This window comes from Amphibalanus amphitrite, unplaced genomic scaffold, assembly GCF_019059575.1.
Source record: "Amphibalanus amphitrite isolate SeventyFive unplaced genomic scaffold, NRLGWU_Aamphi_draft 000960F_arrow, whole genome shotgun sequence".
In the NCBI taxonomy this organism is placed as follows: Eukaryota; Metazoa; Arthropoda; class Thecostraca; order Balanomorpha; family Balanidae; genus Amphibalanus; species Amphibalanus amphitrite.
Window position 1 is genome coordinate 23,703 of NW_024882454.1, and position 26,467 is coordinate 50,169.

Sequence of the window (26,467 nt, forward strand, 5' to 3'; positions counted from 1 at the left end):
ACATGGATGATGCTGAACGGGACGCGGCTGCTGAGAGACAGCGACAGCGGCGTGCCGCCCTCGATGACGCTGGGCGCCAGGCAGAGGCCGAGAGGCAGCGGCAGCGGAGGGCTGAATTGCCAGACGAGGTACGTGACGCGGAACGGGCGGCTGACGCGAGGGGTCACATGGAGGGGCGCCGCAGAGCCGACCGGGCCAATCGAGCCGCCTGTGACGCCGACTCTGTGCTGTCCGGTCGCCAGCCGGTGGCCAGGCTTGACACGGGGGCACGCGACACGGTATGTCCGCACTGCGGCGCCCTCCTCTGGCGAGAGGAGCGGGCCACTCTGTGCTGTTCGGGGGGAAAGGTAAACCTTGATCCCCTGCCCGCCCCGCCACCGTTGCTCCGTGAGCTGTGGACGGGTGACACGCTAGAGGCACGCACATTCAGACAGCACTCCCGGCGCCTGAACACGGCGCTGTCTCTGGCGTCTATGATGACACGGGAGGTGAGGCCGGCGGACGGTGGGTATGCACCATCGGTGATCATACAAGGTAGGTTGTATCACCGCGTCGGTCCGCTGCAGGCCAGAGACGGGGAGCGCCCGTCGTTCGCCCAGATTTATGTGAATGACCCGGACTGTGACGACCCGGCGGCCGAGGCCGCGCTGCGTCTAGGACACGTGCCGCTGCCCCGCGGTACCCGGGAGCCGGAGCGGGCGCGTCTGCTGACGCTGCTCGAACAGCTGCAGGTCCTGCTGCGTCAGGTAAATCCCTATGTGCAGGACTTTATCCACGCCGCCGAGCTGCCGGAGGAGGAGGTTCAGCAGCAGAGACTGGTGGTAAGTGCCGACGCCCGCCCGGCTGACCAGCACCCCCGACGGTACAACCGCGCCGAGGGGTTCCGGGAGGTGGCCGTGCTGATGGACGAGGAGCCCGTCCATCAGGACATCGTGCTGCGTTGCCGTGCCGATGCCGAAGGTCCGTTCCTCCAGACGGTAAATGAGACACACCGGGCGTTTGAGGCTCTGCACTTCGTGCTCCTTCTGCCGTTTGGCACAGACGGCTGGCAACCGGACCTACGGCAGGCGGTAGCAAACGGGCGCGGGGACGTGAGGGGCGTGTCGCTGATGCAGTACTACGCTCATCGGCTGCAGCTGCGACCCGACCTCGATGACTCACTGTTCCGCGCAGGACGCCTGTTTCAGGAGTACGTGTGCATGGCTTTTGCGCGCGTAGAGACCCAGCGTCTGCTGTACCTGGCTCGGAACCAGGCCGGCCTGCGTGCCGAGCTGTACCAGCGCCTACAGGACGCGCTGCCGGGGGACGCCGAAAGGGAGCTGGCCGGCGGAGACCGCGTCGGTCAGCGTGTCATCCTGCCGGCTTCCTTCACCGGCGGGCCCCGGTACTACCAGCGCAGGTGAATTATTTACGAGCGCGTTACATTGCTTATTATGTAGAAATCGGTTGTTGAATCAAATGTTTAACCCGTGCCCTGCTGGGGGGGGGGGGGGGGAGAAGTGTGATTTTGAACAGCCCCCCCCCCCCGCCCCGCTGGGGTTTTTCGTGAGTATCTCAAAAATTGTTGCCACCGTTTTTGGTACACATCATAATGCATCTATTCTGCATGTGTTGTGAAAATTGCATACCAAGATCACTCAAGGTCAGATCACCAGGTCATGTCAAATGACTTTAGTTACAAATAGAGCCTCGCCGAAAAAACATCGTGTAGGTCGTTACGAGACGAAGCCAACGGTACACGGTTTTAAGGTCATAGGTCAAATGGTGACCTCTGAGGTCAGTTCAATTACCCAAAAGTCGGGAAAACCGGGACCTGTTAGAACGTCGTAAAGTGTGGCTGTTATGGGGTTTTCCGGGGTGGTTATCACGAATATCATATTAGTTTTGATCGCAATGATGTCTTCATGCATTAAGGTCAGGTCGGGTCAGGTCAGGTCAGGTCAACCAGTAGGTGTTCTGCCGGGTATTCGCGGTAGGTGTCAACCGTCTCTGTCAGCTTCATAACATGTTCCGAAATCCGAAGGCACCAAAACTACTTCGTACATGTTCAAATGGTTGCTAAATTCGAATTCAGCTCCAAAGAATAGCTAGCCTCGAAACATGTAAAACTCGAAAAGTGAGCCGAGGTCATCAAAGGTCAATGACCTGACCTGACCTTCAGGTGACTTTGATACCCACCCTAATGCCTGGGACCAACATTAGGGTGTATCACTAGAAACAGATCAAGCGCTTCCGCTGATTTTCCTTGTCCCTGTGTCTGTGGAAGCCCATTGGTACAGTTCTTTTTTCCATGCATCGAAAATTCGATCGGCGCCGGCTGAAAGAAGTTCGGGATTTACCGTGGCGCCCGGCGTTGCAGTCTCCATGTTTGGCGTAATGCGTTTTATGACACTAACACCAGCCGCGCGCGTCTTCGCCTGCTAGCGTCGACAGACGCTGTCAATACGGATGTAAGTAATGCAAACGAGGCAGTATCCTCTATTTAGACAACAGTTACACAGAAAAGATGCATCTCTGCCATTCAATAGCAAACTGAATTCAACTCAATTAGCATTTGCCTACCTTGCATGGTTCAGGGGACCGATTTTCTTGCAGGCCTCCTTTGCGGAGATGTTGCCCGTCCGCACGGCTCTAGTGAGCTGATACAGCAGGAGTTTGCCGCTGCTGAGGTCGGCGATGATGTCCGGCAGATCCAGCTCTGGGCCGCTTACCGGTCGGAACTTCACGAGAGAAAGACGGTGCACGGAGGCGCCGGCTGCCTTGCCCAACGGCCCCGTGAATGATCCGGGTCCACTGGTTTTGCCGTCCAAGTTCTGGAAAACTTCCCTGAGTACAAACTCATTCGAGTGCAGCTGGCAGCTTGTCTCATCCGGCATCTTTCTCCCCATACTTTTTTCGGGTCGACCAGCAATTCTGTTTTGCCGCTCGCTACGCGACCGACATCCATCTAAAAACCATTGATGACGGCTGCTACAGCACGGTTGGATAAACCATACCTGTCAGTCAGCTGCCAGTGCAGTGTTTGTCATATCATCATCGTTTGAGTCTTTGATGCATTCCTTCATCTCAAATTCACTTGTGACGTCTTCATTACTGTCGTTGGTGTCGGTCGTTGCCGACGAGTCTACCTGGCCTGTCTCGTCGATATTGACGCCGTTGGAATAGGTACGGAGGTGGGAAGGACCAGCTTGACTCACGTCGCCCCTCCCCTCGTTCCGCTCCCGTCTCATTCTAAGGCTCGCAGTCTTACGTCGGTTCCTCGTCTCCTCGTAGTCCACACCAACCAGTCTCATCTTCCAAACTCCTCTCTGGTCTCGAAGGAATGCTATTTCCGCTGGCGGTACCCGGTTTGAAAGTGGACAGGTACAGCTTCGCCGATCTTTACAGCGGCAGCGGGCGATGTCAAAAAGCTTACGAAACAGACTCGCTTCAGAAACACTTTGTTTCGTTTGTCCCTCCCACATTCTTTCGGACACCTTGTTCGATCGGCGAAATCTTTCGTAGATTTGCTTTACCTTCCGAACCACATTGTGCATTTGTATCGATGGTATGCCCTCACTCGACCACATTGCAACCACCGCTTCCGCTGTTTCACGTAAACATGCAGTGACTGTCAGCTCACTTTTTCTATCCTCTGCCAAGAGCCTCACATAGTTCAATACATCTCTGTTGGTAGGCAGCTGATTTACCCGCAGCACACTGGGAGACCCGATAACAGAATGTTTCGCCTTGCTTCACCACGGCATCACCGCGGCACGGATAGTCCGATTCGATTGCACCACACGCACTTCTGCTCACGCCGCAGCTGAAACTAGACTGGCTCACGTTCTTTGCAAGCTCGTGTGTCTCGGAGAGACAGCACATGACTCGAAAGCCGACACATTGTGTTGCCGACGGAGGGGTGATACCCGAGACCCCGCTCACGTTGCCCTCTGTCCATCCGTGCTCTCATTCTCCCTGCCCCACTCGTGATAGTCTTGCCAAGGCTGCAGCGTGATCCTATTACATAAAGTAGCGGCGGAACACCTTCAATTAAGGGGGGGGGGGCACTGCCGACTTTTGGTCCCATTCTTTCCATGCAACGCCCATAGGGCTAATGTTAAAATACCAAAATCAAAGGGGGCACGGTGCCCCGGTGCCCTCCCCGTTCCGCCGCCTATGTCCGGGTCCCTGAATGGCCTCAACACATTTAGATAACAGTATGTTTCGTCCGACGTCCATTTAAACAAGAAGTAGCAATCGAATTTTAACCGTCAAACGGTGTTGGCCGCTACAGGCCGACGGCGAGTCATATGGCTGGTGTTAGCGCTACGGTACGCATTGCGCTCAGTATGGAGACTTCAACGCCGGGCGCCACGGGAAATGTCGAAATTGATTGGGCCCGCGCCGCCTGAATTTTCGGTGCAGCGAAAAAAGAGCAGTGCCAATGGGCTTCAATGAACCCAGGGACAAGGAATATCCGCGGAAGCGCTTGATCTGAGACAAAAATATTTGATATGACACATCCTAACCAACATCATATCACATTGTTTGAACGCTTGAAACCACGAAAAGACTGCAAACGCGCGGCTAATGCGAGCCGACATACTCCGAATCGCGATTCCGGCCAAACATGGTCTCGAAAAGTAGGTCACAGGTCAAAGGTCATTTGGGTCAGGGTCATGAAATTTTCATGATATGACCGTGTTCATGTAACTACGGATATTCTGGGCTCTCGAGAACGGAAGGGCTCTATTTTGAATACTGATGACGTCACATTTGTGTCGTGAGGTCACGAAAGGCCACAATTCCAAAGAGCCACACAATCTCATCCCCCCTCTCTCTCCCCCCAACCAGTTAGTCGCGTTGTGATAGGTGTATATGTCAGCCTTTAGATAGGATTTTTGCGATACTTCATTTCCTCATTTGGTGTTTTACCTTTGTCTCAATGAATCAGGTACCAAGACGCCATGGCCATCGTGCGAGTGTACGGCAGGCCGACGTACTTCGTGACGTTCACCTGCAACCCAAACTGGCCTGAGATCCAGGCGGCGCTGCTGCCCGGCCAGGACGCGCAGTCCCGCCCCGATCTGGTGGCCAGGGTGTTCCACCTGAAGCTGAAGGCCCTGCTGAAGGAGCTCACCACCAGCGGCATCTTCGGACGCTGTGTCTCCATGCTGATGGTGGTCGAGTTCCAAAAACGAGGTGAGTAGGCACTAAAGGTTTGTGTTCGTGTGTGTGTGTGGGGGGGGGGGGGGAGGAGGGAGTGTGAAGAAAACCAATACAGCTCATCATGCATCAATTTTACGTCGTGTGCATAATTTTAGCGCTCAGGTCACTTAGGTCAGGTCGAACTTACAAGTCTAAACCGCAAGATTTCTTTTTTTCAGAATCGCAACATCTGCCCAGTTGCAATGAGCAAAGTGCAGCTTATGGCCAGCAGTGGCCCGAAAGGTCATGTTGGTTCATAAAAAGTCACCACATGACTTTGACCTGAAGTCAATTTTTTAAGGTCCTATTCTATCTCAATCGCCACTTAAAACATTATTTACTTTCCCTGCAGGTCTGCCGCACGGCCATATCCTGGTCATCGTCCGGCAGGAGGACCGCCCGCGGACTGCCGACGATGTAGACGCGGTGATCACGGCGGAACTGCCCGACCCGGCCAGGTCAGACCAGGCGCGCCGCCTGCACGAAATCGTGGTGAGTACCATGGTACACCGCCAGTGCGGCGCCGCCAACCCGACGGCCGCCTGCATGGACGGCGGCCGCTGCTCCAAGGGCTTCCCCAAGCCGTTCGCCAACGAGACAGAGTGGCGGGATGACCATCCGTACCCTGTCTACAGGCGGCGACCGGCGGCCGAGGGCGGCCAGGAGTTTGTGCGTGACGGGCGGCTCATCACCAACCAGTGGGTGGTACCCTTCTCTCCATACCTGTCCCTGAAATATGAGGCTCACGTGAACGTGGAGGTGTGCTGTTCGGTGCAGAGTGTCAAGTATCTTTTCAGGTACATCTACAAGGGCCCGGACCGCCAGATGGTGCGCGCTGACAACCTGATCGGCGGCGATGACGAGATCGCCGAGTACCAGGACATGCGCTCGATCGGCGCCAGTGAAGCCTGCTGGCGTCTGTTCGACATGCCGATGAGCCAGCGGCAGCCGAACGTGGTCGCCCTACAGGTGCACCTCGAGGATCACCAGCTGGTGTACTTCGAGCCGGGACAGGAGCGGCAGGCGGCTCAGGCCGCCCGACGCACCCATCTCACCGCCTGGCTGGAGTATAACCGGGAGTCGGCCGCCGCCGACCCGGACTGCCGCCGACTGCTCTACCCGGACTTCCCGTCGCGGTATACCTGGCAGGCCGGCCAGAAGGTGTGGCGCAAACGGCGCCAACAGCAGGCGGCAGAGGCAATCGGCCGCGTGGTGAGCCTCTCACCGCGTCACGGCGACGTGTTCTATCTCCGCGTGCTGCTGCACCACGTCGCGGGGGCGGCGTCCTTTGAGGAGCTGCGCACCGTGGACGGCGTGGTCTGTGCCACCTATCGTGAGGCGTGCTGCCTGCGCGGCCTTCTGCAGGACGACCGCGAGTGGGAGGTGACGATGGAGGACGCGGCGCACGCACAGATGCCGGCTCAAATCCGGCGCCTCTTCGTGACGCTGCTGCTCTTCTGCGCACCAGCCGATCCGTCAGAGCTGTTCCGGCGTCACCTGGACGCCATGTCTGATGACTTCGGCCGTCGTCATCGCGACCTGCCGGACGAGCTGCGCGCTGCACTAACACTGGTGGACCTGGAGCGGCAGCTACAGCAGGCCGGCAAAGAGCTCCGAGACTTCGGTCTGCCGGAGGTGACGCCCGATCAGCGGGCGCGGGCAGCTGAGCTGCAGCAGGCCGCCGAGCTGCGCCAGCTGCCGCGGCTCATTCAAGAGGAGCTGGAATATGACGCAGCAGCGCTCAGAGACCAGGTGGCCATCCAGCTGCCCACTCTACTGCCGCCGCAGCGCCACGTCTTCGACCTGGTGATGACGGCCGTCGACGGGCGGCGTCCGCTGGCCGTGTTCGTGGACGCCGCTGGCGGCACGGGAAAGACGTACGTCTTCAACACGCTGCTGGTCTATATTATGATTTATAAGTTGTCCGTGCGTGCGTGCGTAATCCGTCATGACTTATGTGTCTTATTGCGCCTGAAAGGCGCCGCGTATCGGCGTGAAATTTGGCATGCCGAATCTGTGGGCGTGGGCGGCCTTTGTATTAAAATTTGGGGGTGATCACACCAGGGGTGCGCCGTCAGCACGCGCTCGCGTGCGCCATAGGGTTAACACGGGAAACGGTCAAATCGACGATCGGGCGAAAACCGGCCTGCGGCGCCCGCTTCCCGGCTGTATAAGTCGGCAGCCGGTGGGCGCAGCGAGAAGCGGTTTACACCACTCGATAGAGGAGAGATGGAGCTAGCGTATCGATTTGGTTTCATAGTATAGCACGCGCCACGTGCAAGACAGCACCCCCAGTTGTGAAAAATGACCGATTTCGTGCATTGTGACGGGAAAATCGATGCCGCTGGAAAACGGCTTGACGGAATGAAATCGGTGTGGTACCATTTTACAGACAAATGTACGTGTAATGATAGCAAAACAAATAAAAAGTGATGATCCGTACCATTTCCTTAATAATGAAACATTAATTGGAAAATTTGATTCGCGCGGAGCGCGACGTCCTTTACAACATCAAAACGTATTGAAAACGCTGACCAATGGCTATGAAACCTACATTTTCGGAAAGAGCATTCTTTTCTGACCAATATCCACCCAAAATATTATCGAAAAGTCAAAAAACTTTTGTGAAAATGACTCAAACATGCGACCGTGTTTTGTTAACGTTACGGGTATTTTTCGACAAAATCCGATCGATGGCTTCGGCAGGCAGGCCATTCAACCTTTGAAAATAGCCATCAAAGCATGGGCTGCAATGCACCGCCCGCCAAGGGGAATTCTAAACACTGAAAATAAGCGCCTACCAATAAACAGCACATTATTGTACTAACTAGGAATAACTCAGCTACTACTGGGCCAATTGCGCTGAAACTTGGACTGTGGGTGGAGGGGGCATTAACCTGGCGATGTATGGTCATTTGTGACAGGTAGGGTGGTTCGACTGCACGTGCGCTCGTGAGGGGTCCACTTCTACATTTCAAGAACGGCTGGGCCGATTTCGCTCAAATTTTGTTCACTGTTGGGGACAATTTAGAAAGGTGGCTGGCACAAGTCGTATGGAGTCTCAGTTAGCGCGTGCGCACGTGCAGTGGGCCAGTTTTATATCTCAAGAACGGCTGGGTCGATCGCGCTCAAATTTGGTACGTTACTTTAATCGAGTATGAGAAGGGTAACTATGTGTAAGTTATTAGTAAGGTAGGGTATGGGTAGGTTAGGGTAGGGTAGCTTTGAGTTCGATAAAGGCAAACCACGAGAAAGGCTCTGACAACCCGCAACCAGAGGCCTCTTGCACCAAAATCCTCTTGCACCAATGCTTGGATTATTTTGCATCGTATGCCCAATCCAAGACTCAAATGTGACAATTTGCGTGTAAAATTTACCAAGCACCTGTAGGATTATGTATTGGGCTATTGCAAACAAATTTGCCACCGTTTGATTAGCTTATTCTGAAACCGGTTTTTCGATTTTACCTAGCTAGGTAGTTTGGTGCAAGAGGCCTCAGCACCAGCATACCATGCCGTTCAAACAAATATCCAGCTCCGACAAAATAAGACAAATAAAAATCATAAGTTCCCACACCCAAACTAATGCTCCCTCAAACGCATCTATCAAAACGCACAGTTATAGCGCAAAACATGCCATCTAGTATTTTCTTATTTTGAAGCAGTTGTGTTGGGTTTCACGTAATTGTATGGTGTCGAAACTTTTAATGTGATTCCTTTAGTTAGACCGTAAAGTCATTAAGTCCCACTTTTGCCTTCATCCCACCGCTAACTAAACGTCACATTCTTTCTCATCACACCACACAATCCAATAGACATCGTTTTATTTGGAAAGCAGCCACAGTTTGCGTCATTTCGGTGCGCCGCGCCCGTCGTTTGAGCATTTCTCTGGGACCGTTTGGACCCACCCCGCAGGAGCGGCGGTCCTCGTCCCACGCCCGCTGGCGGCACATCGCTCACTCTCCGCGCGCCGCCTCTATCACCCGCTCTCACACGAGACGTGGCACCGACACGTGGCGCCGCACGTGCCACGTGGACACCCGGCAGGATTAACAATAACACGTGGCGCCGACCGGCGACGCCCGCGCCCGCTACAGTATGGAGCGCGACGACCATCACAGATGTGCGCGCGGGCACACGAGACTAATACTAGCAGGCTAGCCTAAAAACGTACGAAAGCACATACACTGAACTGTCTGCGTCCGCTGACGACGGATGGGCCTGGCGGACGAACGCCCACATTGACATCTCACATCAGATACATCACATCACATTATAGTAACATCGCGCGGCAGACACCCAACGTACGACACAACGCGGCGGAGAGCGTGAAGGAACCCATTCAGGTCAGCAGAGCTCACCACTCACCAACCAGGGTCACGTGTGGGGTAAGTTTACATGAACAGATATAGGGCTCGTAGTGACCACATTGCACGTTTGCCAATTGCACCACAATTCATGCATACAGTAGGGTTTGAACATGCCGCCTTTTGAAGGGAATTAAAAGCTCCTAAAACAAGGTTAACCGTTGGTGAAGTGCACAAACAATGGTAACCTTACGAGTAAAACAGACTGCCGTGATTGGTTGTTCGAAAACCATGTTGTTCGGCAATGGGCGCATTCAATTTCCGAACAAAAAAATATCACGTCCAAATGGCGTGTCCACGAATACGATTGACGCCCACATACAAAACCCAGTTTCTGAACACGAGTTCGTCAAAATGGTGCAACGAATTCCAAAACAGAACGATAAAAATCGCCGGTTCTAGCCTGCACGACAAACCTCACATAAAATTCACCGCAACTTCGCCAGCTCCAAAAACTAACGAAAATGATGCAAAAAATATTCGGCGCGGCACAATGTAGCTCTCGCGATGCCAGCGCTGAGCGTTTACACCTACTCCTGCACACACGCATACAAACGCACGAGACACTCCTGGCGCACGTGTGAAACTCATGGCGCTACACTATCATGCGGTGTAGCCCGGATCCTGCCGGAAACACACTCGCAGACAGACACACAAACAGCGTCGACAGACTGCAAGGCCGTCTCAGCTGCTGCCTATTGGGGGCGACCCGTCCCACCCCGTACTCTGCCTTCGTACTCCCCTGCTCTGCCCTGCCCCCACGCGGTGACTAGACTGGCGACATCCCCCCTCCCTCTTTCCTCACATTTCCCCGACTCCTCAACTCTGCCCAAACCACAGCACAACGAAACAACACACTCTGGGAGTCAACACACAACCTGGCTCCATCTCTTGACTCCGACTGAACCAACGATCTCTCACCGAGAATCAACGACTCTCACTGAGTGAGAATCACCGACTCTTACCCACCCACATCACGGCCTGTTATGGCGTCACGGTTTACATCACGACATAGTCACGAACCACGTTACGGAGCATGTTACGGAGACAGTTACGGACACAAACACGACATAATTCACAACAGACGAATTCACGGAGTTATACGATATCTCACGCTCACGACATGTCTCACTTGGGTTAAGAAGCGTCAGTCAACATACCACATCCAGTCATGTTACACAGATGCATTCCAGACAGTTATACTTTAGACAGTGTAATAATGAATAAGCAGGTCGGCGAAAAACCCAGCTGAGGTCCAGATAGATGTTCGGATAACTTGTTAGGGGGGGGGGGGGTCAGGCAAGAGCTACCCGGCGTATACCTACGGTTCCTTAAATGCAATAGGTTTCAAACTAGCGTCGACAACGCCAGCCTTTGTATCTGAATCCGTAGTTACTTTACCGTTATGATAGTTAATTAGCGACAGTGTTCTCAAATGGCGTTCTCTCTGACAACTACAACCTAAAACCACCCACCCCAGAAATGCAGCAAATGCAATGTGTAGTTTGCAGGAGAAACATCCACGTAAACCCGGTTCGAAATATGGGCGATGCCCGCGACCACTAGCTGCCGACGCATGTTTGAAGGATAAATCCGATTCACTTAGTGCGATATCCGATGAAGGGTTGATTCTTCCGGTATTTCTTCCGGTATAATATATAATTTGATTTCACTCGATTTGATTCTGAAGACCCGAATTCGTTAGTGATGCCCTCAGGAGCAGGTTGAAGAGTATTTTAGATGTTCTAAGAAGGAGCTAAGCGCATAGCTACATAGGTCTATGAATCGGTAAGCAAAGATTGTGGTAAGCTGGAAATGTGGTAACAAACAAGCTGAGCTAACTAGCTGTAATCTCCACTCTCCAAAACAGACACACTTACAAACTAAAACACCACAAATCACATCACAAGCATCACAGACACGTCAGTTGGACTCGCACAGGCAGACGAAACACATAGACGGGGCGGATAACACTGCAGTAGCTGGAGATAGGCACACATTCTCGACACATCACAGCACGCTACCTTTTACACCACAGAAGACAGTTAAAACGGCCAGATCAGTCAGATCGCGTCTCCATCAGCTATGAATCCATCAGAATGGGACATACACGGTTATCACCAGCCGCGCACACAAACACACCTATCAGTCAGGTAACAGGAAGGACATTCACACACTCATAGACACACAAACATACAAACAGACCCGGATGGCGGCCAACAAGGGAGGACTGCCGCGGATCTGTCGTTCATTACACATCACTCAGCTGACTGACTTAGTGGAACTTATCACTGAATACATGACAGACACAACCATTTCCCCTCCCCAGATTAGCTAGAGTCGAAACCCCTCCACGACCCACTCTACATATATCCCTTCCTCCCTTAGGAATAAGACCTGCAGCTCTGTATATTAGCGGGTCCAGCCCTTGCCGTATAAAACTGAAACACATCGAAAAGCAATGCCAAAATAATTTAAAAAGTCTTTCACTCTCGCTTTTTACCGGATAGAACCCCTTCTGTTACAGAACAGGACAGATCTTATCAAAAACATTCTTTCCTAGCCTTAGATCGCTCCCTGGCTTTCACCCGCCCCTCCCAACATTGTGCCCCCCCCCCCCCACCTCTGACCACCCCCTCTCTTCTACCCCTCCCCTGGACGCCTCGCCCCTACCCCACTCCACGCCACTCCCAGCGGCCCAATCCGACAACCACCGCAGCCGCCATCGCCTCACACAACACCAACAAATCTCGCTCAGCGCCTGCAACCGTAATAAATAGGCGAGTCTTAACGTTAAATTCAGTAACAACGAATCACTCACGTACGTATATGCGCACGTCGTTTACGCGCACGCACGTACGCGCGCTAATCGCGCACCACGCGCGTACATTACACGCACTACGCGTGCGTTCGCGTGCGAGCTGGCACGTCCATCCGTTTACGTATCACGATTTGTCAGCTGTGGATTCTCAGCCTCAGGCTGGAATCCTCGGCGTATTGCCGTCCTCACCCTGTATTCATCACTGCGAGCTTCGTCGCGTTCTCATCCGCTGCTGCCTGCTGCAGTGGTCACTGCTGGGGCCTGCGTCGAGGCCTTCGCTGCTGCCGAGGCCGCCGGGGCTGGTGCAGCGGGGGCAGGGAGGGAGCGAGGCTTGGGTCGTCCCTCGGACAGCCACCCTCTGAAGATGGAGTCCATCTGAGCGCGTGCTGCTGCGCTGCCCACGTTGACCGTGGGGATGATCTCACGCGGCTGGACAAACTGCACGAACCGCTTCAGCTCGGAGTAGCTCGAATGCTCGCTGTACGGCACGCCTGAAATGACGGCCAAGAGAGGTTAGAGAAGAGTGCCTAGCATATGTCCCAACAAGACGCAGGCTTTCCATTGTAGCCTTTTCACTCCACGAGGTCTTCTCTGGGCCGGCCGGCAAGAGCTTTATACTACATACGGCGAGTGGGGCGTCCCAAGCTTACGCTCGACCAGCCCCTGCTTGGCGCGTCCGCGGGCACGCCCACATGACGTGCAAAAGAAGAAGAACAAGAAGGTTAGAGACGGGTCATGGAAGGCCAGGGTCACGCGCGTGCAAGTCTGAAGTTCGTGGTTTACTTAGTACGACAGTCATAGTTGTTCCCTCGACTCTCATTTCAGTGTCACACAATTGTTGCCTTGTCCTCCAATACACACGTCTCTCCTTAAAAAGGGCGATGATTTCGAAATTGCCAAGCTTTCTCTTTTCCACGTATCCCCTCTCCGTTTCTCACCATATATGGCGATATTTCCGGAGACTTTTGGCTTGAAGTCTCCGTGCGGCTCGTGGTCCTTGCCGTGCTCCCAGCCTGTCGGCTTGATGGCCACGATATGGGTGTACTGGGACTGGAAGATCTTCAGGTAGTTCTGAAGAGTCTGCCGGCGAAAAACAAAGTCAGGTCAGTAAAAGAAGTCGAAGGTAACAGAAGAAAACTGATGACGCATAGAGCATGAGTACCACCAGTTTACGCAGTGGTGATGTAATGCAAATAGCGCGTCAAACATAACATGTCCAATAGGTAATTATGCTGGTTTCACATCAACGAGCACAGCGACACCCATCCTATCAGCTGAGGTGTAACTATGTTATGTCAGCCAGGTTATATATTTTCTACATGAGCTACTCCGTCCCTAATCTAAATCGCCAGCCCATTAAACATATGACAACCAAATCTAGTCATCCTCCTATCGATAAAAACGCATCAACATGATTTGTCAACGCATTGAATTCTATCCATTTCATTTCACTAGAATCACCCCAGTATGTCAACCCGGTCCCGCTTCCTTCCCCACTTCCCCTCCCCCGTCCACCCACCTTCATGGTCAGGTGTCCCAGCGGCAGCACATGAATCCTGGCCCTCTGCTGCTCGGTGGTCAGTCGTCTCTTGATGGCCCGCTCCTCCAGACACTGAAGGGTGCGCCGTTTGTCCGCGGACGCCCAGAACAGGCAGTCGAGGGCCTCGGCGATCGCCAGGAACACGCGCTCCTTGCCTGCGGGAGGAACGGGGTGGGTAGCGGTGAGTTATTATAACACAAACTCTATCCGCAGAAGATATACATTTTAGATTAATAGTACCAGTTAGCTGATTGCAATAACTGCGGAGGGTACATGCAGAATAACGGGATTTCGCGAGTCTTGTATTCTGTCAACTGGAAAGAAGCGCTTATGCATGCCTCTGGTGAAGGAACAAGAATGCATGCCAACAACAAGAAGAAAACTCAATATGCTCTAGCCAGGAGCATACACTGCCCTGAGAGGGAGGCCACTGTATGTGAGGAAGGCACGAACTTCCCTGCAAGACAGCTTCCAATAGCTGATGTGATGTGCATGATTTTTACAGCACAACCCGGCCTATTCTCTCACCCAAAAGGCTTTACCCCAACTCCCTATCCACCCGCCCGCCGGCTATGAGTCTCACCGATGGTGTAGCTGCCGCAGACGACTAGCGTCTTGGCGTGTTTCTGTATGGCCTCGGTGACAATCCGCACACACTGGTGTAAAATGTCCGACTGGCTAGGAAAGTCGTACACCGGGTCACAGTACCTGAAATAACAACACGGGTTCGGTCAGGGGAGAGGCATGGGAGGGCCTAAGATGAATCAGATCAGGAGTAAGAAAATGCTAGAGAATCGAGGCCGATTACGGACGAGCTAAAGCTACGGACCGAAAGAAATTGTCATGTTAGGTCATGCCAATACGTCAGCATAGGTAACAGACAGCAATATACGTCCTGTAGACAGTGGCTAGCGCCGTCAAAGTTGTCCAAGATAAGGCGATGCATTCGGGCTATTTGTCACAATTGCGCACGCGGATATCCCGGTTGTTGACTCACGTGGTGTCCAGGTAGACCCGATCTATGGAGGTATTCCACAGCTCCGGGTAGCTCTCCATGGCCGGGTCCGCGCGGAAATCTCCCACGTGCAAAATGGCGCGACCGTCCTTGAACTTGAACAGGAACATGACGGCACCCGGGCAGCTGGGGAGGGGGGATGGTCAGTTTGGGACGGCGAGAGAAACAGACAGAAGTCAGTCCTCATCCCCAATCATCTTCGACTTATACGCCCGTTCCATCCCTTCAATAGACTAGTACTCCTTCCTACTTCAAGAGTATCTGCCTCATTCTGGCCCAATTACTCCATCCCAGTATTCGCTTCATGCTATCCTGTCCCGACCAGACTACCTACCAAAATTAACTTCTGCCGCCTCTTTCTACTTCCTGTTCTATCTCACTTCCAATCCGTCCGTCCTAGACCCGTTCCATCACTCACTGGCTGGCATTTAGGAATTTCACTCCCATCTCTCCATTTCGCTCTGTATATACACACTAAATTCGCTGAAAGTTCTAGTCTCTAAACATCCTAATGCCTGGCACCTTCCTCCTATTCCATCCCGATCTCCCAGCCGTCCGTCCCATCCCCATATATCACACTCACTGGTTGGCGTCCAGCAGTGTGACCTCGACCCCGAACACCAGCCGTGGCTCGTTCATGGGCAGCATCTTGATACGGTCGATGGGCACCTTCAGGCGCGTCAGCACCAGGTTACCTGCCACAGGGACAAACAACGAGTCAACACCAAATTATCATAGGGGAGCGGACACAGAATGTAGCAGCAGACAGGATGACAGTGTGGCCAAATTGGTATAGCGTTAGGGTGAGGATGTAAAAAAAGTCGTATGAGGATGTCACTATTCACTAAACTAAAAAACTCGTCTTCAGTGTCATTTTAGGTGCAGTTTTTACAAGTTTTGTGGAAAAACTATACCTGACGACAAGCTCTGGTGGAAAGTAAAAAAATCAAATATTTTTTTTGCATTCTCAAAATAATTTTTTTTTTCAGTTTACACAGCACTTTATTTTAGCGGACGCATATCAGGGGCGCCGCCTGGCCGTTGACGCCGTTGTGGCCGTTCTCCTGCTTGGACCGCTTCGCCTCGTCGTCGGCTGACGCATCCGAGGGACGCCGGGCCCGCTGTCGCCGCCGCAGCCGGCACCCGGCGGCGGCCGTCCGTCGTGGACCATCGGCAGTGCGCCGGCCGTCCGGCTCTGCCGCTCCCGTCGGAAGACGGCGTTGTCTCGTTCCACGGCAGCTCGCAGCGGGCCAGGCAGGGCAGCCAGCGCCGACAAGCCGCCCGCCGCCCCCGCCACCGCTGCATCGGTCAGCCGGTACAGCAGCGTGTAGGCTGCCTCGGTGGAGCGGCGCGGCCGGCCCAGCGCGGTGGCCGCCGGCACCGGCACCGCTGACGTATCGTCCAGCCGCCACCAGCCGGTATCGTCCATCCCATCAGTACCACCGCCACCGGAGGCGCGACAGAATGAGAAATAGTGGCCAGCGTCCAGCGAATGGCCCGCGTGGACTATCACTGCATACAGCCGGTACTGGGCGGGCGGGCCGGTGGCTAGCGGCACTGTCAGCCACTCGGTGAGCTCCACAGGGGTGAGAACCTTGCGGCGTGCACCGGTGCGCCGGTCAACCGCGAACCTCATCAAGGAGACGACCAGGTTGGCTGGCGGAGAGAGCAGTCGCAGCTGGCGCTCGGCGTCCCGCAGGCCGGTGCACTTGGTACAGTAATACTGGTTATCACCGCACAGTCGTTCCGGCGTCAGGTAGTCGAGCAGCAGCTGCGATACGGTTAGCTCGATCTCTGTCTGATTGTCCGTCGGTGGCGTGCCCCGCCAACCGACCGGCCGCGGCGCGGGGCCGAACGCCGGCGCAGTTTCGGCTCCCCCGGCGCCCGCGGCAGCTGCCGTCAGTGACCGTGTCACCGACTCCGGCAGAGCCAGGTGCAGGTCCGTCACGCTGTTCTCGTGGCGCGAAGCGCCGCCGCACGTGAGACAGGTGAACGTAGTCTCAGCCCGTCCGGTCAGTAGCCGACGGACCAGGCCGGCGGGCGGCTCCTCAGCTCCGGCATCGCCAGTGCCGTGCTCACGCACCACCTCGCCCTGCGCCTGGCCGTCCGGATCAGTCTGCTGCGTCCCGCCGGTGTCCGGTGACTCTGAGGGCTCCCCCTCCGCGGCGGTCCGCTCCGCCCTGTCTCCGGCCGGCTCTGCCATCACCACATCGTCGCTGGCCAGGTCAGAGAGCTGCACCGGCGGCGATCTCCCGCCGGCCCGCGCAGTGTCGCAGGAACGGTGCCGGCGCCGGGACCGCGGCCGCTCCATCGCCACTGCTCCCGGCACGCTGGAGTCGTCTCTGGTGCGTGCGGCGGCAGCAGCTGGAGGGACTGGCGGCGGGACCGCGACCGGTGCGGCAGGGGAAGCTGCCGGAGACCGCTCCTCCTCATGCAAGGCGTCCAGAAAGCATCGGAGGAACTCTGAGCAGTCGTGCTGCCGGCCCCGCTCAAAACAGGGCGGCAGAGCGGTCCGCTGGAACTCGCCCGGGCTGTAGACGGGCCGCTCCGAGAACGCCAGGAAGGCGAACACTCGCTGTAGTGCCGCCAGGTGCGGGCGGGAGGGGGACGGCCGCGCTGCCAGCACCTCGCCGCGCAGCTGATCTGAATGGAACAGCGCCTGTAGCACGGTGTTCATGAAGCACGTGTTCCCAAGGTTGACCAGGCCGCGCCGGTAGCACGAGTTGCCCAGGTTGATCTCAGTCGGAGAATCTGCCTTGGGCGGCGTGGCTCTTGTGCTCCTCTTGCCGCTGGTTTCGACCTCAGGCGCACAGCTAGCCGATGGCGTAGCCGCCGTTACCGCGTGGCTCCGCGGCCACCGGCGCGTCGTCCCTGGGTTGCTCCCAGCGGTGGAGGCAGCCCTGCGGGTTTGGCCTGCTTGTTCTATGCCAGATTGGGGAGCGGTGGCGAGGACGGAGGCCGCGTTGCCACGAGCGATGGCCACGGACAGCCGCTGTCGCAGCCACTCCGTCTCGCGACGCTCACCCGTGCAGGTTGCCAGGCGTCTCCCCAGGTCCTGGACGAAAGCGGCGGCAGCCGGACCATAGACACCGGTTGTCTCCAGTGCCACCGGAACAAAGCTATACCTCCTGGCTAGGTCCGCATAACGCTGCCGCTTTCGCTCTTCGGCTTGCCTTGCAGCTGCACCCGGTTTCAGTGCTGACTCCACCGCTATGTGGTCGGCGAAAGTGTCGACGCAGGTCGCGTCCCACGTCAGACACTTGCCCTCGCGGAAGGGGAATACGGTGATGCCATCCGGTCGTCTGCCGTCGCCCCGGTCGAGGCCGACTGGCTCCAGAATGGCGGGAAAGCCAGCGCCGGAGAGAGCGCGACGCACCACGTCGTTCAAGTGGGCATGACGCGAGTGGCGACCCGCACTTTTCTGGCAGGAGAGGCCATGATGTCCCAGCGGGGTGACGGGGCGCGCACACAGACGGCACCGATGCGGCTCGCAAACCGGGGCGCCGAGTCTCAGGGCCACAGCGACGCGGACGGTTTCGTCGTCGAGGTGAAGCCCGAGACTCGGCACCGGCACCGCCTGGATCCAGGCCGCTGTGTGCGGCTGGCCGGCGGCGATGAGCCGAGCTCGGTCGATCTGGTTGGCTGGTACCAGTAGGCGACTTTGGACCACCGTACAGGCGACGGTGTCCCACGCGCGCTGACTACTGACCAGCTCACCGTCCGGCAGCTGCTGTCGGTCCACCCCTGTGCGATGAAGGAACGCGCTGACTGCGGTCTCCAAGGTGTCTGAGAGTTCATCAGTCACACTCGGACAGATGGAACGGATGAGGGGGCGTGCTGCGTTTACCGACGCAATGTACGCTGGTAGCGCCAGTGCCTCGACTGACCGGATGCCCAGGCCGCCGAACTTCACTGGAAGCGACGCCTGCTCCCATGCCGCAGGGTTTATGGCCACGTTGCAGACCGCTTCTAGTGTGCTGCGCACCATTTCGTCAGTAGCCTGGAGTACGTGTGGGGCTTTGAACGCCGGTGCGGAGCGCAGCAGGTACGTCAGACGCGGTGCCGATACGTGGTGCGCCAAGAAAAACACCGCAGTGTGGCTGTCTAGCTCGCGCAGCCGGGTGCAGAGGCGTTGCACCATAGCAGAGGCTGCCTCTCCTGCTGCTCCTATGCTGCCGTCGGTCAGGGGAGAGCCAAGCAGAGATAGGTTTGTGAGCTCAGTCTCTTTGACGTCAGGCAGCGCAGAGCAGATGGCGCCGATGGCAGCGTGGCGGTGGTCCGAATCTTCAGCGCCAATGAAGGCCACCTCACACTTGGACGCGTTCAGTGAGAGACCAGCGGCTGCCAGCGCTGTTGGAAGTGTTGCGATGTCAGCAGCGACCGCGCTGGCTGGACCGGCCAGCGTTGCATCGTCCAAGTACCAGATGTTCAGAGGTGCTGACACTGCTCTGGCGCAGGAGTCAATGGCGATAGCAAACGCGGCCGGTCCGAGCGGGTCGCCTTGCTGGACACCGCAGGCCGAAGCGATGGTCTGCCCTCCGATGATGAGTGGGCTGGGTGAGCTGTAGGCCTGGTAGGCTAGGTAGTACACCTCCGGACATCGCTCCCTAATGCGGGTCAAGAAGACGTCGCGCCGCACCGTGTTAAAAGCATTTGACACGTCAAGTTTGACCAGCACGTGTGGAGCAGCTGACTGTCGGCTGGCTTCAATGAAACTGCGCGTTGCATGGACCGCCGCCTCGCAGCCCAGGGGCGTTCCTACCCCGAGCTGGACAGGACGGAGTTCGGCACCAAGGCTGTCTGCCACGAAGCGTGCTCCGATGCGGGATGGCAGGCGTCGGTAGACGCTCCCGACTGCAATGGGCCGCAATCCGCCGCTCTTCTTCCTGAGTGCGCATAGTGAGGCGCTGAAAAGGGCGTCCCTGGCACAATCCGGCACCTCGCCGGCCAGCACCAGGTTGGTGAGTACCGTCAAAGAGTGCAAAAGACGGCGGCCGCTCTCAGCCGCCTCCCTGGATATAAGCTGGCGTAGATGTAGCGGCCTGATGCCGTCTAGGCCTGCTGATGATCCCGGAGGCATCGAGTTGATAGCGGCCTCCACCTCCTCCGGCGTCACCGTGAGCGGCCCTGGGTCTGATGGGGCGGGCGGTGGCGGCAGAAGCTCGTCCTTGGGAGCTGCTGGGTGTTTCAGCATTAGCTCGGCGATTACTTCGGCGTCAGGCTCGGCAACTGCATCGTCTGAGGTCAGTAGCCTTAGGGCCGCCCGGATGTCGCCATCTGCACATTTCCCGAGGATCCGACGGGCCAGGGCGTCAGTGGCAGGCTTTTGATGTTCTCGTGCTGAGTCATTTGTTGGTGGTTCGGGAAGCACGTTTGGTGTCATGGTTTGGTTGGGGCTGGAGAGCTGCTGCCTGATGCTCGCTGCGGCACTGACATTATTATCGCCTTTTCCTGGTGTGCGTAGCGCGAAGAACGCGAAAGACAGGAAGGTCCACCACGCGCAGATTGTGCGTAGCTTAAGGGCATCCTCTAAGGCGCTGCATAGGGCATCGGCCACCAGGGGCCTTACGCCTTTAGGTATTCGCGAGATTAGTTTAGTGCTTCTCCTTAGAGTTGCCAGTCCTTCGACGACGCCAGTGTCTGGAACCTCTCTTCCGTTGAAAGCGTCAGAGAGCTGGGCTGACTCGCGGCCGAGGCATGCAGGACAATGCCAAACAGGGAGGTGATGGGATTTCCTTGCAGGGACCTTAGCGCAGGAAGTATGCCATAGTTGCCTACAGGAGCCGCAGGTGATGGTTGTCTTCCTGCGGCTGCGAATGGAGCAGGCGACACACTCAGCAGGACTCTGGGTGGACGGCTGGTCTCTGGCGTCGTGAGGTGGCTGGCTGACCGGAACCAGTGACGGCGAGGAAGCTGGTGGTGAGGCGTCTCGCGCTGGCTGGCTGGTCGGTGTCGGTGACGGCGAGGAGGCTGGTGGTGAGGCGTCTCGCGCTGGCTGGCTGGTCGGTGTCGGTGACGGCGCGGAGGCTGGTGGTGAGGCGTCTCGCGCTGGCTGGCTGGTCGGTGTCGGTGACGGCGAGGAGGCTGGTGTTGAGGCGTCGCGAGGCGGCTGTGGGCTGTTCTCGCCGTTGGAGGTAGGACGCTGCGGGTCGCAGGGCTGGGCGACAGGAGTATTTTGGCAGGTGGTGCATCTCCATTCCGTGTGGAGCTTCGCGAGTCGCAGCAAATTCGACCGGTTGAGGACTGCGCAGCGGCCATGGAACCACCGGCTACATTGGTGGCATTGAACTGAGCCGCTCCCGACACCCCGGCTGCATGCGCCGCAAGGGTACCTATGTGACATGTTTGCTGGTTAATCTCCGGGTCATTGCGCTTGAGTTCAAGTTATTAAATGAAGTCTTGGAAAAGAGTGGCCGAGCATAATCTTGCACTGGAGTAAAAGATGTCGAACAAAATTTCAAAACGAAGAGCGAAGAAAGCTACACCATCCGGACAATAGCAATCCCAAGAGAAACTTGATTACTTCTCATGGGCCGACTTCATACAGTTGCAATTCAACGCATCTTCCCGTTGATTTCTTCGGTGCAATCAGCTCATATATATCCATACGACATATATGGATATATCCATACGGCAATATCAATACGATATTGCCGGCTTTAATTTCGTGGGAGCTTTTAGTTGCAGTTACGCGTTGTTAATATCCACGAGCCTTTTTGGCAAAAATCAAGCGTGGATCAGCAGTCCAAACAACAATGTTTTTTTAACTAAAGTTCAAAATTTTACCATTTTCAAACGCTTATATCTGGCAAGTTACACAACATTAAACTTTATAAATTACTGTTAAACATTCTACGTTAAATTCCTAACCACGCTATATTATTTTCAGCTCGTGACACAATCTAGTTACGGTAAAAAATGACAAAATACTAGAGCCCCTTCAAACACGTCCGACCCCTATAAGTTCTCAAACATCCGTCAGTCATCCGTCAAAAGATCAAATATTGTCATCAAAGATGTAAAAAAAAAAAAACAGCAAGCGCGACAGTACGAGTATGACGGTGCGAATCGTACATTGGAATATTTTTTAGTCTTTATTCATACACTAGGTATGCTTTCACAACAAAAACGTTGTGATGATGTAATTTAAAAATTTCTGAGGATGTCATTATACTTTTCATTGGGGGTGGCTTTCCCCGCAACATCACCAATTTGGCCACACTGCAGGATGAGGTAATACCGACAGGCCAAGGGCTATTCAAGCCCTAGGATGAGTGGTCATCAGTCTGTAAGGATCACAGTAGCTTCTAATGGTAGAGGCAAGGGATTCAGCATGGCAGCATGACGTGTGAATACTTACGCGGCGGATTCAACAAAGTTTGGTAGATTATCGTTCTCCGATATTGGACTGGGGTAAAGACAAAAAGGCGCAGACACAAAATATCTAATAAAAAGTGGCAAACTGCCAACAATATTTAATTCTAATGGACACAAGAAAACATAAAAGAGAGTGACTTCAGTCGTCCTCACCTGTGACCTTTCCGCAGTAGACTGTCTTGGGGAAAGCCTTGGACAGTCCGCGGTAGTGATCGTAGTGGAAGTGACTCAGGAAGTACGCCTCCACGCCCGGAACCGTGCCGTAGTTGAACGCGTCCACCGCAAACGGAGCGCCTGCGGGTCACGGCAGAGGTCAGGGTGTGTAGATCACAGGTTAGGCTGGGGTGTAGGTGGTACAGACCAGGACGCGTAGCTAGGACGGCGAGGAGCACCAATGGCTCAGAAACCGTCAGTCAACAGGTGTTATTCAGAAAAGCAAGAAAATGCACAGCGTATGACACAAACTCAATGTTGAAAGCGATGCTGAACGTAACAAAAATAAACAAACAAAACAGAACCACAACTGGATATCGGCATTCGACATTGATCACAAAAAATGTACGAAAAAAGGTTGCACGCGAGAACGAAAGAAAAGAAGCAAAAAAGTTAAAATAAAAACCCACTCCCAACTTATTTTTTAAAAGGGGAATGAGAAACAGCGGAGGAAAACAAAATAACGAGAAGGAAAAACTAATTTACAGAAAAACTAAAACATCCCGTCCCCATCTTTATACTTATCGTTCTTCCATCTATCCCCCTCCCCCTCCTTCTAATCCCACCACTGACTCACCGGGTATCAGTTTGTAGAAGGGACACTTGCGCTCGCCGGTCGGCGGCCGCTCCCCATTGACCTGGGCACGCTGCTGCTGGGCCGGTGTAACCGCCGACGGCCGCATCTTGGACATGATGTGGGCCCACTGACGCTTGGTCTCTTCTTCCTTGGCACTCACAGCACTCGGCGCAGCTGAAGGGAATGAGGTCGGAGGGTTAGGTTGGAGTATGTTCGCTCGGAAAAGCTACGTACAAGCGATTGATCGGTGGTTTCTTGAAAACATTACACACCACTCAGCCACTCATTTTTCTAATGAATACAATTGATTTGGTTCAGTTATTCGCCGATAACTAGTAGCTTGCCCATTCAGTTACGAGGCAGCCAGCTGTTTCAGACACATTTCTTTTACGCCACAGCGGCGGATATCTAACCATATTTTACATCAGCAAATGGCCTGATAATCCTTTATATCTCATGTTCTACAATCGTTATCACTTACAATCCGAATTATATAACTACGGGAAAGTATGTGTCCCACAAGCCTTCCCAAACACCCTCTCCCATCCAATTTGGCCAACTCCAGATCCGCATAACTCACGTTTGGCTGCCGACGTCTGCTGCTCCTGTCCCAAATCCGTCTGCGCCGTATCAGCAGCGGTAGCTGATCCCTCCCCAATCCTTCCTGTACCACTGGCTGCAGCGGTGGGTGCCGAGGTCGAGGTCTCGCCCGTTCCAGAGGCTGACACGGGGGTAGGGGCAGCGGTAGTCTTCTCAGTACCTTCAGTCGTAGCCGCAGCGGCAGAAGCCTGCGCGGAAGTAGAGTCCTCTTTTTCGGTAGTTGTTGGAGCCGGTGCCGGAGGATGGCAGGCAGAAATCGCAGCCTGTCTACAGGCCGCAGCCGTCGCCTGGTCCAGCGTCAGCCTCCTCTTCTTCGGCGGCTGTGATATACCTCCAGCTGAACTGATGGAGACTGTAACCTTGCTTCCAGCTGAACCACTGTCTGAAGGCTTAGCCGCCTCGCTCGCTGCCCCACGATTCCCCTCGCTGATGCCCGAATCCTGGGCGGTACCACTCAACTTCGAGTCATCATCCAGAAAACGCTCGACGGCGTCCGACACACACTCACTAATCGTGTCTTGTGGGTCCTCCTGAAGATCGTCAAATGGTGCCGGTCGCCTGCGCACGCTCAAATCCAGCGCTCCGCCTGTCTCCGCTGCTGCTGCCGCCGGTTCCATTATCTCGGCAATACTGAAACCGGCGCGCCTCGGTGGCACAGAGAGCGACGCTGATGAGCCGGGCCGCTGGGGCAGCGTGAAGCTACAGCTTCTCGGTCTACTCCCATAGCGCCCACCTCTTCCACCCCTCGGCGGAGACATGGTATTCGCTCGGGAGCGAATCGGAAAATGCTCACTGCTCGGACTACTACGACCGAGCGCGGATGGCACAGGAGCCGGCGCGGCGCTCGGCGGTAGCGGAGACGGCGCCTGGGGGCTGGTACTGGCTGGCGAGGGGTGAGGACTCCCCAGACTGACACTCAGCGGACTGTGGAGGCTGCCGTGCGGGCTGTGGGTCACCCTCAGAGGGGCGGCCGCCGAGCCGGCGCCTCCCGGTAGCTGACGCGCAAGACTCAGGAGCTGCAGGTTTGAGGCCGAGACCGCTGACGAGGGAGCTGAGACGGCGGCGGAGCGTATCGGGTACCCGCCCGGCTGGAAACGGGAAACGAGAGAGTCAGACGGCGGGACCCAAAAGTCAGACACAATGAGGTGTCTATTCAATTATTTTACACAACGTCATTAGATAAGTCAACATAACAGCGTAAAACCTCAGCTCAACTCAGTACAGATGGCATGGCTGGCTAGACACTCATGCAATTACGAATGATGCAAAAGCTGGACGTTTAGTCAATAAATAAATGAGCGACTAAACATTTGTTTCATAAACTTCAGCAAACAGTAAAAATTAAGAGAACAGCCACTTAACAAAACTACTTTTGATTCCTCTTAATATATAACCCTGATATTCATACATCCAAAACAACCATTCTAACCAAACATTACCCTCACTCCGAAATTCATCCCTTTCCCTCCCATCTCTCCCGACACTCACCCCTCCTCTCTCCCTCCTCTCCCCGCTCTACCCACCGGTTGTCGCAGCTGGAGCACATCCCTATGCACGTGCGGTGAGAGTGCCGCCGGCAGCGGCGGAGGCGCCTGGTGGTGCGGCGAGTGAGCCCGAGAGGTGAGCAGCGCGTGCGCCTGGTACTGATACTGGTAGGCGCGCAGTCGGGCCAGAGCCAGGTGCGCGTACCGGCTGTAGTGAGCCGGCACGCCGCTCTGACAGTGAACCGAGTCGGGACACTCTGTAGGGGGGTGGGGGAGGGGAGGTCAAAGGTTAAAAGTCAGGTCAGGTCGAAGGTTAAATTTGAGACACTGCCGGGAGTCAGATCAGGTCAGATCAGGTCGAGGGTCAGTCAGCTTAGCTCAAGTCAGTGTCAGAATGCCGCCGATGGAGGTGTTCAAGTCCGACCACAAAGTCAGGAGTAGGATCCTTTGCCGGGGGGGGGGGGGGGGGGTTAGGTAACGGCGGGTGACCTTCCCAATGTTGTGTGTTCGATGTATAGTGTATACCGCACACCTGTGGATTATGTTGAATCGGTAGCGGCAAAAATAATGCAATTAGAAAACCAGTCGCATAGCTGTCATCAACAACAAAGATACATATAAACATCAAGCATACTTAGCAGGAAGAAGATGAGGTTCAAAGAATGTCAGTAAATAAACAACAGAAAAAAAAAATAACTAGAAACAATCAACGAACAACCAACAACAAGTGCGCAACAAAAACGAAAGTGACGTAAAGCGGAAGGAAGTTACATAATCGCAGCGAAGTTCAGCATCCATCGCTGAAAAACATGATTCAAAAAACAACTTTCACTAAAAGTACGATCGAGTCTGAAACTTTTCCCTGCCTCGCGACCGGCAATTGTATACCGGCTACAAAACAATGGTTGCTGAGCCAGGGATGAGCGGTGCAACAGTTCACTTCTTACATAATAGGAGGAAGAGCAGTGGTTACTAGGTAGCGAGAAGCGGCGCAACAGCTTTTGCATAATGAGAGAAAGACGCATAGTTTCATAATCGTGATACACGTTTAAACATGATAGATAGCAATGATAATATAACTTTACATCGAATCCTAAGGAGAAAACAGTCTGAAAGTCATGCTATCACCGCGATGAGAATGTGTCAGAACTCAGGCCATACGCACGTCGTGCAGGTTTCAGCAAAGGATGGCAAGGTCTATGTGAAGCAGAGGTTCACGGGTGCCCAGTATCATGCTGGCTGACCAATGGTCTGACTTATGACAACGTAGGGTGCATCCTGTGA

General features: G+C 55.0%; 2 protein-coding genes across 2 annotated transcripts in view; one reads left to right on the forward strand and one right to left on the reverse strand.

Annotated features, from left to right (window-relative positions):
* The first annotated feature begins 2 nt into the window (after nt 1-2).
* LOC122368608 lies at nt 3-9,242 on the forward strand. The gene is made up of 5 exons (XM_043342731.1): nt 3-128; nt 567-1,399; nt 4,937-5,184; nt 5,543-7,089; nt 9,105-9,242. The coding sequence occupies exons 1-5, from the start codon at nt 3-5 to the stop codon at nt 9,240-9,242; spliced, it is 2,892 nt and encodes a 963-aa protein (XP_043198666.1).
* LOC122368603 (DNA cross-link repair 1A protein-like) overlaps nt 8,997-26,467 on the reverse strand; it is a 34,759-nt gene continuing 17,288 nt past the window's right edge. The window contains exons 4-13 of the mRNA XM_043342714.1: nt 25,223-25,440; nt 23,680-24,787; nt 23,100-23,273; nt 22,463-22,603; nt 15,516-15,627; nt 14,915-15,058; nt 14,501-14,625; nt 13,897-14,072; nt 13,316-13,457; nt 8,997-12,868 (exon numbers count right to left, since the gene is read on the reverse strand). Of these exons, the coding sequence (XP_043198649.1) occupies nt 12,600-12,868; nt 13,316-13,457; nt 13,897-14,072; nt 14,501-14,625; nt 14,915-15,058; nt 15,516-15,627; nt 22,463-22,603; nt 23,100-23,273; nt 23,680-24,787; nt 25,223-25,440 (2,609 nt within the window). The 3' untranslated portion in view covers nt 8,997-12,599. The remainder of the gene's footprint in view (nt 12,869-13,315; nt 13,458-13,896; nt 14,073-14,500; nt 14,626-14,914; nt 15,059-15,515; nt 15,628-22,462; nt 22,604-23,099; nt 23,274-23,679; nt 24,788-25,222; nt 25,441-26,467) is intronic.

Excerpts from the sequence above, each read along its gene's own strand:
- LOC122368608 (XM_043342731.1), top strand. The coding sequence starts at position 3 with ATGGATGATGCTGAACGGGACGCGGCTGCTGAGAGACAGCGACAGCGG. Across the intron at positions 5,185-5,542 it reads GGTCGAGTTCCAAAAACGAG|GTCTGCCGCACGGCCATATC; the intron begins GTGAGTAGGCAC and ends CTTTCCCTGCAG. Across the intron at positions 7,090-9,104 it reads ACGTCTTCAACACGCTGCTG|GAGCGGCGGTCCTCGTCCCA; the intron begins GTCTATATTATG and ends CCCACCCCGCAG.